The 12,790-nt window shown below is 53.9% G+C and overlaps 1 protein-coding gene across 3 annotated transcripts in view; it reads right to left on the bottom strand.

Annotated features, from left to right (window-relative positions):
- SEMA3F (semaphorin 3F) overlaps nucleotides 1-12,790 on the bottom strand; it is a 28,005-nt gene that overhangs the window by 6,304 nt on the left and 8,911 nt on the right. For 2 of the 3 annotated variants that reach the window (XM_080934072.1, XM_080934071.1), the window contains exons 3-9: nucleotides 4,815-4,975; nucleotides 4,648-4,710; nucleotides 4,427-4,546; nucleotides 3,616-3,708; nucleotides 1,954-2,047; nucleotides 446-565; nucleotides 81-220 (exon numbers count right to left, since the gene is read on the bottom strand). In XM_080934072.1, coding sequence (XP_080790198.1) covers nucleotides 81-220; nucleotides 446-565; nucleotides 1,954-2,047; nucleotides 3,616-3,708; nucleotides 4,427-4,546; nucleotides 4,648-4,710; nucleotides 4,815-4,975 — 791 coding nt within the window. The remainder of the gene's footprint in view (nucleotides 1-80; nucleotides 221-445; nucleotides 566-1,953; nucleotides 2,048-3,615; nucleotides 3,709-4,426; nucleotides 4,547-4,647; nucleotides 4,711-4,814; nucleotides 4,976-12,790) is intronic. The other variant, XM_080934073.1, reaches the window with a different exon arrangement.

The raw sequence follows: 12,790 nt of genomic DNA on the forward strand, positions 1-12,790 counted from the left end.
CCATATTAGATCAGCTCAATCGCCCCAAGACCAGCTGGGGTGGGCCTGGGGATTGGCAGAAGAGCCTTAAAGACACTTACGAGGCAGATGCGCCCGATGCGGGCATACACTGCAGGGTTCTGTGGGGCCTCTGCAGAGCGCTCTCGGAAAAAGAAGTAGAGTTTATCGTCATTACGCTCTGCGCTGTCAGGGATGAGCTCAGCATGTATGAATGAAGGATCTGTGGGTAGATGGGTGACTAGGGGTCAGAAGCATGAACGCTGGCTAGGCTTCTACCCCACCCCCTGCCCCCACCAGAATCCCTGACAGAAAACCATCACTGCCTGGGACTAGACACAGGCTTAAACTCTCCCCTGCCTCCCCGCTCCCCACCCAGGCATGCTTCTACAGATATTTCTGCACATCCAACCACACTTTCCACTAAGGTCTTGCAGGTGGAGCTCACCATTGAGCCACCGGGAGTTGTACTGATCTGTGCGCATGGCTGTCTGTTTTCCAAGTGTGCGGAAAATGGCTGCATCAGTGCCCATAAAATCGATGTACACTCCTGCATAGAGCTCCTCATCTGTAGAAGTATTGGTGGATCAGTCAGGGGACTGTTCAGACTCAGGGACCCCCAGGCAGAGTCCCAGCCCCTCTTTAAGCTGGTGGGTCAATTAGGGGACTGCTCAGACTTAGGGACCTTTGGGTGAAGTTCAACATGTTTCTCCCCCACCCCACTCCCACCCCTGTTACTCTCTCCCTCCTTCAAGATGCCCTGGAGCACTGGGCACAATCCTATCTCTCAGTAAATGCTTACAACCAGTTCTGGGAGGGGGCTGTCAGTGGCAATGGCCAATTCCTATGATCCTTCCATCCCAGCTTAACTCAAGCTGATAACCTGAGGTCACTTTACACAGAACTAGGAAGACATGCCCAAGTCATCTTACAGGATTTCTACCCCACAATCACAACAGGCCTAAATAGCTCAAAAGCACAGATTACAATGTAGCAATGTAGTCAATTAGGAAATAATACATTTTTGAGCATTTATTATATTTTGTTGCCGGTACTTCTGGCTTAATACAGTTTATTTGCTTATGAGTCTTTATAATTGAATTTTCAGCAAGAGCCGTGTTTAACAACTGGATCAGGAAACTCCTGAGACTTTAACAACTGAGCTGGCTCCAGTACCTCACCTCTACTCTCTGAGATTCTACAGGGCAGTCAAGTCTGACCTTCCCCCAGTTAGTTATACCCTGGTCTGAACTCTGTTGTTAGACCAGAGCGGTCTCATTCACCAAGGAGAAAACACCGGCACCCCACATCCCCGCAAACCCTGGGCCTAAACTGGGCTGCAGGTGGCCTAGCACCTGGCAGCTGCTTGATGAAGCGCCCTGGGGATGGACAATCAAAAACCAGGCATAGTGCCAGACCAGGGGCAAATTTCCCAACCTGTAGACAGATGTGGCAGCTGCTCTTGAGCCTCAAATAGGACACTTCCTTAAGAAGAGCCCCTAACTCACCCAGACACCTACTCGAAATATGTCCTCCCATCTGCTCAGGGTGCTGTCTGGTTCTATGTGAACCTCTCTCTTCCAGTCTCCTCGACATAGGAAGGGGCTATGGAACCCTTTATACCAAACACTCTTTGTATAAACCCAGCTTATTTTCTCTTCTAGGCAACCTATGGCTCTGAGGGCTCTAGAGTTTGCGAAGACCAACAGTTGGTATCCCAGGAGAAGACCTGGCTGTTCAGTATCCCATCCATAAAGGGCTGGGTAGAGGATTACACCACCTAGTCTCTGCTTCTGAGCACATAGCAAGGACTGTACTGTATCCTAACCCCTCTAGCCATGTCCCCACTGGGGGCTAATGAGACATGATCATTGTCTCTGACCTGGAGTATTGGTAACACCCCTCATTCTAGTGGCAAAGGAAACCATGGAATCAGGGTGGAATGGGGTCACTCACTGATGAGGGCTGAGGCTGTGTCCAGTTTGGGGTCGTATGGACATTTGCCTTTCCCTGACTCGAGTTTCTCAGGCTCCAGGTAGAAGATGTAATCCTGCAGGGTAGAAAGGGGCTCAGCACATCCAGGCCAGTCCCACAGACAAGAAGGGTAAGTTTCATAAGGTCCCTAGGGCAAGGACAAGCCCCAAGGGCCACCCTGAGTCCACCCCCTATACCCCTCTCCCAGGGTCCTTGGGTGTGAATTCTGGCCAGCCAGGTCTCCTGGGGCAAGCCTATAGCATTTCCAAGGGGATCACACTTTGATCTTATGCCTCAGACAAGACCTAAGAATCAACTCTCAGAGGTCCAGGTCTTGGGGACCACAGGGGCTTATCAGGGTAAAGTACTTCTGTGCCAAGTAATCTGGAAGATGCCAGCAAACCCCTTGGGCTACAGAGGCTGGATATTTTGAACTATAGCTATTTATCTTGGGGCATGGAGGGGCTACAGACCTGGGTAGGGCAGGGGGCATAGTTCAAGGGTCTGGGGTCCTGTCCTAGTGTCAGGTCCAACCAGGGGGCTCCAAGGTTATGTCTCCAGGTTTTTTCTACCTGTGAACCTCAGGATGGACCAAGAGATCATGGGCTTTCTACCCCTCCACGTCTCCCCAGAGAGCAAGTTGGGGGCTCCAGCTGAGACCACGTGGACTTCACAAAGCTAACCATCATCCAACCCCACACTGCCCATTTCACCCTGGAAGATGCTAGAAGGAAGGGCAAAATCCCTGGGACCAGGATGAGCTCATGGGCCTGGTGGGAAAGGCAGGGAAGAGGGAGGGAAAAGGAAGAGGAGAGACGCACAGAGGAAGTGGCAGCAGGTGGCAGGGTGGTGACGGGAAGGCGCACACAGGTCTGCTTTCAGTTACACTCTGTTCACATGACTTCCTGTACACACATGGGCTGCACACACAGCAGCAGACAACACCACCAGCACACCTAGCCCACTGTTCACCCTAATGCACACACGCAGAGTCTAGATAGCCTGAGGTGTTCAGCACTCCCCATCAGACAGACAGACAGACAGACAGACAGACAGACAGACAGACACACACACACACACACACACACACGTGCTGTCATTCACCGGCAGCCTCTGCCCCCCTGCCCGCCCCTGCCCAGCCCCACCTTGCTTTACCCGGCCCAGACCCCTCCCCAGACTTGACTAATGGACAGACATACTACCTCAAAGGAGATCCCACATATGTAAATGTGCAAGACACCTGTATCTACATACATGACCCATGGAAGGCATGGGAACAGACACATAGGAGTCTTGTGCCAGGCGTACTGTGGATAGTAAGTGTGCCCAGGCATATGTAGCCACGTGCTCATGTGTGTCTCCACACATATTCTCAGGGCTGAGGCATAACTGTCCCCAGGACTCCTGTCTTCCCCACCTGGTGGCTTCAGGATTCCTTGCCTGCCGGGGTCCCACTGAGGCTGACAAGAGTCCAGCTGGAACCGCTTTCAGAACCTGAGGGCACTGCAGGGGAAGGGGTGGGAATGGGGTGGGGGTATGAGGGTATAGGGAGACACTAGGGAGGCTGGCCCTGGGGCCAGGCCCAGGGTAAACTGAGTTCAGAGGTCGTTTAGCTTGGTGAAAGACTAGAAGGATGAGGCCCACCTGGCGTGGGGCTGTGGGCGTCGGGCGGTCGGCACCATCTGTGGCCCTGCTGCCTCGGCCTCTGACCACCTGCATCTGGGTCCACGGTGGGGCCTGGGAAGATGAGCAATAGATGTTAGAGCTGGGGGTGGTAGGGGCTGGGGGAGCGGGCCTGGGCTGCCAGCCTCTCATACCACACTAGGAACACACATGAACACATGGGCCCCCAGAGAACGTATATGCATGTGTACGCACACATACACACAGGAGTGGCACGCGCCTGCACACCACGTGCCCCTTATGTTCAGTCACTCTCACACATGCCCTACGAGGTCACATCAATGCACATCCATGGCCACATGGAAATGGAAAAGGGCAGAAGCAGGCAGGGTGGAGCAGAGCTGGGGAAAAAGCAGCTTCTCCCCACCCCTGGACCAGGGGGAGGAAGGCAGCTCTCCCCAAGGCCACAGGGTGGAAGTTGGTTCAGGCTTCTCGCCTTCTGGAATGCCGAGGGAGGGCGCCACCAGATCCTCTGACTTGGAAGCTCCACAGACCAAGAGAACTGTTGCCCCACACGGGGCAAATGTTTACTATGCGCACAGTGTTAGCTGGGGAGCACTAATTCACTGCCTCTTCCTCACACCGACCTGTTCAAAAGGAACTGTGAACCTGATTTCCGGGTGAGAAAACTGAGGCTCAGAGAGCTGAATGACTTACTCACCCAAGGCCACAGGGCTTGGAAGTGGTAAGGGTGAGGCTCAAGCCCATCCTCCCATCAGGACCTTGTGCCACCAGAGGGGACAGCACAGAGCCAGGCTTGGTGGGCGCTTACCTGTGCACGACGGCCACGGTTCACATAGGTGCACATAGGGTTGTAGGCACCAGTCCCGCACACATACAGGTGTGTCCGGTTCCAGGGCTGGATGAGCCTGACGAAGTTCCCACACTCTCCCTGTGGCCAGAGAGAAAGCTGTGTGGATGCCCAGACACCTGCCCATGTCCATCCTCCTCTGAGGTCACTGCCTCACCCTCTGTGGACCCCATCACACTCACGTTGCCATCCTTGCCTGACAGTATGCACTCCTCGATGCGCTGTGGGGAGGCTGCCCAATGGATCTGCCAAAGATGGAGGTTAGAGGATGCAGCCTGCTGGCCAGGTCCCTGACCCTTGGCTCCACGCCCTTCACCCTGCCTTGTCCCACTTCAGGGCTAGCCCTTACAATAAGGGGCTCTCGGTTGATGTCATGCAGGTCCAGGGACAGCACGTAGTCCTTGCTGCCCACATACATGCGGTCATGGTCCTCGTCCTTGAGTAGGATTCTGTAGTCTGTAGTGTTGAGCAGAAAGTTGAAGAAGTGGGCGGTACCTGTGGCCTTAAGTTCTGTGAATGAAAGGCAGGACACCAATGAGAGGGACACATTCCCTCTGAAAGAAAGAGGCACTGAGGCCACAGCTGTCCTAAACTTCCCATTCCTTTCCCAGGGCCTGCTTAGCTCCCTCTCCAGCTGCTGCCAGTCATGGAGGTGAAAGTGGGACATGTAGGCAGGCCAGGGAAGGGGCCACACCCAAAGCTAAGCCCTGATTCACAGACAGCCCAAACTAATCCCAATGAAAGGGCCGTGGGTGCAAGCCAGGGTGTGTGGTGGCATCAAAGAGTCTGCTCAGGTGGGGGCAGATGCTTCCACTCAGGGTGGGGTACAGGGAAGGGAAGCGGCAGGCAGACTTGTCATATGGGGCTGAAAGGGTTAATGAGCAGGTGGAAATAGTGTTAAGAGCTGCTACAGACGCTGGCACCGATCCTAGATACCCTGTCTTCGCCCTCGCTGACCACCATGTAGGGGACACAGCCGGTATACTGCAAGATCCCTATCTGACCTGAAATGAAATAGCCATATACCAAAAAGCTCCAAAGGAACCCTAATACCCCATAGAGATCGGGTCCATCAGACCCTACAATACAAGGCTTCTAATGGTTCGACTCAGGCCATTCTGAGCTAGCTAGGAGGAGCCATGGGGGAGAGAAGGCTCCTCCCAGAGACGCTGTAGGAACACTATGGCAAGGGCTGAAGACGTATAACTGGGCCTTCTGTTTTCTCTTTGCTTGCCTACAGCAGCCTTGGCTCCCTCAGGACACTGAGGAAAAGTTTCCTGGGGTGAACGATGCATAGCTCAGCCAACAACAAACAGGCCAGTGACACACAGGACTTCTGGAAGCTCGTGAACCTGTCTCTGGGGGAGCTGAATGGTTCACTTGACAAGTCTGTCCCTTACCCACCCCCAGCTATTTTTAGCTCGGGAGAGAGAAAATTGTGATTGAATATTCACCAGCACAGGGGGGCTTTTAGTGACAACATCCAGAAGAGCACATATGTGCACATACATGTAATCAGTATGCAAATGTGTCCTGCAACAGATGAGGTACCACTGGAGCATGTATACCCTCTGCCTGATCCCACAGCTGCCACCCAACTTCACAGATGGGACAATGGAGGGACAGACTAGGCACCTGGGGAGAGAACAGCTGAGATCCGAAGCTCTGAACTTAGCAGGAAGGTAGCACCAGCAGGTGGCTGTCCCTGATTGGCCTGGCTCTGCTTCCAAGTGCTCTGTAGAGACCCTTTTTTGTATGAAGGCCAGCAGGCTGGTGGTGGCACTTGAGAGCAGAGGCCTCTCTGAGTTCGAGGCCAGCCTGGTCTAGAGTCAGTTCCAGAACAGCCAGGGCTACACAAGAGAAATCTTGTCTTGAAAAGCCAAAAAGAAAAAGGGGTTGGGGGATGGGATGAGCAGGCTATGGTGGCAAATGATCTGACGGTCAACCTAGTGTCTGGTTCAGGACGTTACCGTGTAGAGCTGCAATGCAAAAAGAAGCCTTACTCTGCTCAGACCTGATGATGTAGCAACAAGGGAATATAGGTGATGACCTTGGCCAGCCACTGGGACACAGGGACGCAGGGACGCCAAAAGATCAAAGGGCCAATCCCTGCCTGGCTATGGCCTCACCCGCCTGTCCGGCGGTGCCTCTGAAGTCCTGGGCAGGGCAGCCTGGGCACCTGTCCTGCACCTGTTGTTGGGTCACTTGGAGTCTCCTGCCTGGCCACCCAGTCATAGTGACAACAGGAAAGTAAACACTCCCCCACCCCCAGACCTGGGAAGTGGCCAGAGAGGAAGTGGGGCTGCCAGTGGAGCCCCCCCAGGCTGGGATAGCCTGCCAGGGGTTATTTATACCCTGGCTGGGGGCATGGCCTTGGTTATGCCCTGATTCATTCTGCTATGCTGGGGGGCACCTCAGGGACAATGGGAGAGAGAAGGACAGAAGATCAAGTGAACCCCTGACATAGCACCTAGGTGGGCAGGGGAAGATTCAGAGCTAGCCCCCAGACAGACACACAGCCATAATCCCAAAGCCTTGTGCCCACACATCCCTTCTCACTCTTGACCCCATAGCCTAGATCACGCCCCATGACTGACAGGACCCAAGAGCCAAGTCCAAATCATCAATCTGCTTCCAGGGCCCCAGCTCCCTGTGAGAAAGACAAGAGAGACATCACTGAGCAGAGAAGGAAAGAAAGTTCTAGGAAGGGGACAGGAGATCTCCTTGATCCAACACACACAGCCTCTGTATCTCCTCCAGTCTGTCCCCAAGTAGAGGGATCCACTCTCCTCAGAGTACATCCAGTTTACAGATGAGGAGGATGGGGTACAGGGAAGGGAAGCGACAGGCAGACTGCCTAAAGATTGACAAAGGATGGGGAGCCCATGAAAGCCAGTCCTGGTGACAGGGCCTGCCTGCCAGGAGATGGGGAGCCGGAAGGTGACTCTCCTCCATCATGGAGACACTTGATTCAGAACCCTAGGGATGCCTCTAAATGGCCTCGGGATATGGCGTCAATGGCTCTGGTATTACAGGACACTCTGTGTCACAGGACGTGATGCTTCAGTTGTTGTGGAAATGGTGAGGAGGAGGGGAGCCCCCAGGCAGGCTGAGGAAGAGGTGGGAGGGAAGATCAGGAATCCTTGGCTGTGGTTCCATTTCCATCATGGGCTATGTATTAACCCCCATGTTGAAGAATCCTGGCTCTCTGAGCCTCATTTTACAGCCCAGATCATTTCATGGGCCTCCTAAATCTGACATTCAAGGTGGCCCTGTAGAACCTGAGAGCTGTCACTCCTCTGGCCTTCCCTGTCTTGAGGGGGACCAGAGAATTGGTTGGGGCTCCCACATCTTTTCCTGAGGAAGCAGGCTTCCTTCCAGATGTCAGCATCACCTGAAGGACATCCAGTCACATACATCCCTGCTACCCCATTTCCTAATGCTGGGGAGACAGGCAGAGAGGGCTACCGGGACGGAAGAGGCTTCCTGTTGACTCAGCCCAGCCTCCCTATCGCCAGCATATTCCCTCAGCCCCCCTCACCCCCAGAAGCACAGCTAACTCAATTCATCAGAGTTATAAGCGAAAGACAGAGCTATATAAGCGAAAGACAGAGCTGGGTCGTTCTCCAGGGTCTAGAGAGAATCACGTGTCAGGGTCCAGCCTTGCGAACTCACAGCTGCAGTGCTAATACCACTCATGCTAGATGTCCGGAGAAAATGCTAATAAGACTGTCCCACATCCCTAGCTGCAGTCAGGAAGACAGTGATGCTCAAAATGATGAAGTAGAATTAGCTGCCTGACCTACCGTAACCTATGTACCACAGGGTAAAGGATCTGGGGGCTTTTATCCACTCCCCATGAAGCCTGGTTCAGAGTGGAGGGAAAGCTCAAGCACATATCCTTGGCTGGCCCCTGCAGCACCAGCAGATGCTACTATATTAGCTTCTTCCAGGCCCAGTACTTTAAAAGCATCGGTTCTCAACTGGTGGGTTTGACCCCATTAGGAGCTGAATGACCCTTTCACAGGAGCTGCCTAAGACCATGTCAGATGTTTAAGCTTTGATTTATAACCATAGCAAAATTAGTTATGAAGTAGCAACAAAAATAATTTTATGGCTGAGGGCCACCCCGACATGAGGAGCTATAGATACTAAAGGGTAGCAGCATTGGGAAGGTTAAGAACCACTGCCTTCAAAGGACTTGAAGAGCCAAAAAGTTCCAGGGGCCTGAGGTGGCACCAGGACGTGTGGTACTACGGATTGGTGATGCCTTCAGATCAGGGCTGACTTCTGCTCAGTATGTGACAGCCAAGCTCAAGCCTGAATATGTTTTTGAGCTTGTCAGGGGAGGGTGGGGGCCTGGGTGCTGCTTCCTGGGGAGAGCCCCACACCCCTGCTTTCACCCAAGCTGGGCACAGGTTGGGTGGGGTGGCATCCGGGAAGGATTTTCCCGTCATGGGAAGGAAGAGCCTTTTCTGGCATCAGACACGTTTCCGCAGCCGTTCCCAGCTTCCAGACCTCTCCCATGACTGTTAGACACTCTGTCCTGGCCCAGAGTGGCCTGGCCAAGGTCCCAGGGGCAGGAACAATCCAATCCCACTGCCTTTGGGGCTTGATCCTGGGGGTCTCTGCTTCCTCATGTGTGGGAAGCACCGGCTGATGCCTTATTTTAAAGGAGTCAGTAGGCGTGTCCACAGCCCTCACCAGAGACCCACACATGGGCGGGCCTCACCCCCTGCTGCCTGTCTCTAGGACACCAGACCTGCTACCAGTGTGGCAGAGGCTGTTGCAAAAAGAGGCATCTTGGAGCAGAGGTGGGTGACCGCCCCTTTGGTTACAGCTCCACAAAGCAGTAGGCTCTGACTGACAGCATGACCTCCCCTAAAAGGGCTGGGGATGAGGGAGTGATAGACAGGTCCCTGTACCCTACCTCTGACCTCTGACCTCCTGTGGGCGAGTGGCAGCCCTAATCCCTGAGCTGAAGAGAAATGGGATTGGGTGTGAAGGGGCTGCCAGAGTAGATCTTTGTCAGTATATCATCCACGAGGAAGACAGGCCTTCTGACCCAAGACAGAAACTGAAGTAGACAAGATGTGTGTGTGTGTGTGTATGATTATAGAATATGTTATATTAAGTTATATATCTACATTCATATATCAACAGTGGCAGTGATATGTGTGGCGGAGCCCAAACGATCCCCACCCAACACTCCATGGACTCTAGAGAAGGGTGGTCCTTAGCATCTTTCCCTCCTCCAAAGCTATGAGGGGCCCCAGAGGAAGGCCCAGGGGCTGGCCCCCTGGCTCCCAGCCTAATCCTCTTTTAATGAGCGGCCAGCCGGAAGGCCTCAGCCCCTGGCCACAGCTCTACAACCCTGAGAGCCCCAGCCAGGCTGAGCTGGGGGCAGGGCATCCCAGGGGCCTTAGTATGTTTCACCCTTAAGTTCAGCATATTTCCCGCACCCATACCCAAAGTCAAGACTGACCAGGTCAACTCTGGGCCCATCAGCAGAAGTGGTATCTGGGCCCTCCCATTGGCACTCAGGATATAACCTCCTGGGGCTGGGCAAGGGAAAGCCTCACTGCTGATCTCCTTTGATTTGGTGATAAGTTGCAAGTTCTTGGGGAACAGACCATCCCAAACCTGACCAGGCACTGAGACCAAGAGCCTTCTCAGAATTCTCAAGCACCGCCCCCCCATAGGCAGGTGAGTCAGGTCGGTGCCAACAAAACCAATTACAACCGCTCTCACCCAATTAGCAACTAATTATGGCCTCATAGTCCGTTCAACATAATTAACATGCAAATGACTCCGAGTGTTTATATTCAATAACCACTCTGATTGAATTTAATTTAAATGTCTGAACTGGGAACCCAGTTACCGTATTTCACCACCTACAGCTGCCACTTCAGGAAACCTACTGAGGGGAGGGAAGAGGGGTGAGCATCACTGCTCCTTGGAAACCCTCTGCACGTCTATCCCAAGGAGCAGGGAGGTAGAAAGGTAGGAAGACCCCCCCCCGTGGGACCCTCCAGATGGGAAATCCTTTAGAACAAGGGGGCTCTTCTTAAGGGCGACTGTAAACATCCCAGCAGTTCAGTAAACATCACACTGCGTATGAGCCACCCAGATGGACTAAGGCTCCTTCATTCTTCCTTCCCATTTCAGGGGCCAGGGTTGGGGGCTGGGGCCAGCAGGCCGGGGCGTGCTATTCCCACGGCCGTTCTGCCCCACTGCCCACCTGCCCCGCCCAGGAGAGAGCAGAGACCAGGAACCAGCTCTTCCTGAATCCAGGAAGAGCCAGAGGGAAGACACGGCAAGGTCATGACATCCACTCAAACACACGCAAGCGCAGAACCAGAGGGCCACACCATATACTAAGGATGTCCAGTCACTGCTGACCCTCCCTCCATTGAAGGAGAAGAGGGCTTCCAGATGTCCCCTCACCTCTGTCTTTCCCATGGCCCCATCATATCTGACGATTCTAGGTCCAGACTGTTGGGTAGAAGGCCAGGAGGTCCTACCAGGACCATTACCACGCTAGGTGGGAAAACACATGGGTATGTCAAGAAGGCAGAAGCCAAGGCCCTGACTGCTTGAAGACGCAGCAGAGTTCAGAGATGCCCTTGTGCAGGGGGTGGGCGAAGGTGACCACGGTAGGGTAACTAGGACTAGGCAATCATGGATTTTCAGAATGTGCCTCAAGGAATGTGAGAGGAGTAACAAAGGGGGCCTGCTCTTCCATTTCTCAGGTAGAAAAAGTGAGCCAGTCTTCAGAGGTCGCCAGTTCCAAAGGCCCCAGGGACTCACCCCTCCTCCCACATTCCAGACCTGGCCCGGAAACCTCTCACTCCTTCCTCTACCACCATCACCTCCTCCTCCTCCCCCATGACTGCAAAAGACAACAAACTCTCCATGGCTCATTTACGGCTATAAATCACCCAGACAGACAGGCCAGGATGGGACAACAGGCTGGTGGGTGTCAAGACCCTTCCCCCCCCCCCGCCCTAATCCCTGCTGTCCTCCTCAGATCCCCAGAGTCCTTGCAGCCCCCTCCCATCACCCTTACAGGATGCTCTTAGCCCCCACCCCTTCACATTCTTATGGGGCAGCTGAGACAGAGAACAGAAGACAAAGATGCTCAGGGTCGGCCTTAGAAGATGCGGTGGTGGTAGGTCAGGAAAGGGTTAAACATCACAGCAGCTCAGTGGCAGCCCCCTAGAGTGCCACCCACCTAGTCTCTGACTGCTTCAGGAACCCACAAATCCCCAGATCCTAGCTGCCTGTTGTACACAATCCCTGACTTGGCCCAAAGAGGAAACCGAGGGAGCAGCACTAAGTCCCAAATGAGAAGAAATTTGGTTCTTGGCTACGGAGACTTCGGAAGAAAGATGGAGTCAAAGTAGAAAGTCACAGCAAGGTGGCAGTTAGGAAAGGGGGGGGAGGTGAAGGGGGTATGGGGAGGGGAGAAAGAAGCTGCTAGAAGCTCATTCTCTGTTCTCCAGACTCCCAGCATTCCTGCTCCCTGGAGAGGCACTGATGCTGTGTCTGTCCCTGCCTGGGTAGAGGCAGCCCTAGACAGCCGTGCTGGCAAGCAGATTAGCATGTACTCCAGTAGCCTAGCTGAGCCCAACCCTAGATGGGTCCCCTGGATCCCAAACCAGTAGCCACTGCCCAGGGTCTGTTCTTTGCTAGGTCAGGGCCACAGGTCAGGATCTGGGGCCCAGAAAGCATCCAACTCTCCTGGGGCTTGAGCACCCTGGGTGGGAGCTACAGGCGTGCCAAGCTCAGGCGCCCACGTGAGCTGGGCTTTGGATTCAGACTGTAGCCTTCTGGCATCCAAGTCTCTGGCAAAGGCCCTCTTGCTATTTCTAAGAAAAATGCAGCAGAAATTCTCTCTGCTTCTCCAAGGGCTCCCTTGAGGCAGGGCTCAGATTCCCAGGATAGCACTGGGCCAGGCCAACAAACCTCTCTGCCCCTTTGAGCAGCCTGGGACTGGCCACCCTAAGACAAGCTGCAAAAGCCGGAGCAGCACCCATTCCGTGGTGTCCGGGTAGGTGTCACTGCAGATGCCCAGGTGTTTAAGCTGGGCTTTGGGAGTGCTTCGGGACACCTGCTTCCCACCGGTGTATCTATCATGAAGTTTCCTCACCACTTATATTTACAACTCTCAAGCAACAGAACTAAAGGCCACAGGATGCTGGGTGGTATGAACCCTGCCTCTGCCCCAACTCTTCCCTCTCCATCTCTTTAGTCCTCTGTTTGAAGCATCACCTCATTCATGAAGCCTGCCTGCTTTCTACCTGCCTATGGTAGGAATTCTCT

Source organism: Micromys minutus (assembly GCF_963924665.1).
Source record: "Micromys minutus genome assembly, chromosome: 21".
Classification (NCBI taxonomy): domain Eukaryota; kingdom Metazoa; phylum Chordata; class Mammalia; order Rodentia; family Muridae; genus Micromys; species Micromys minutus.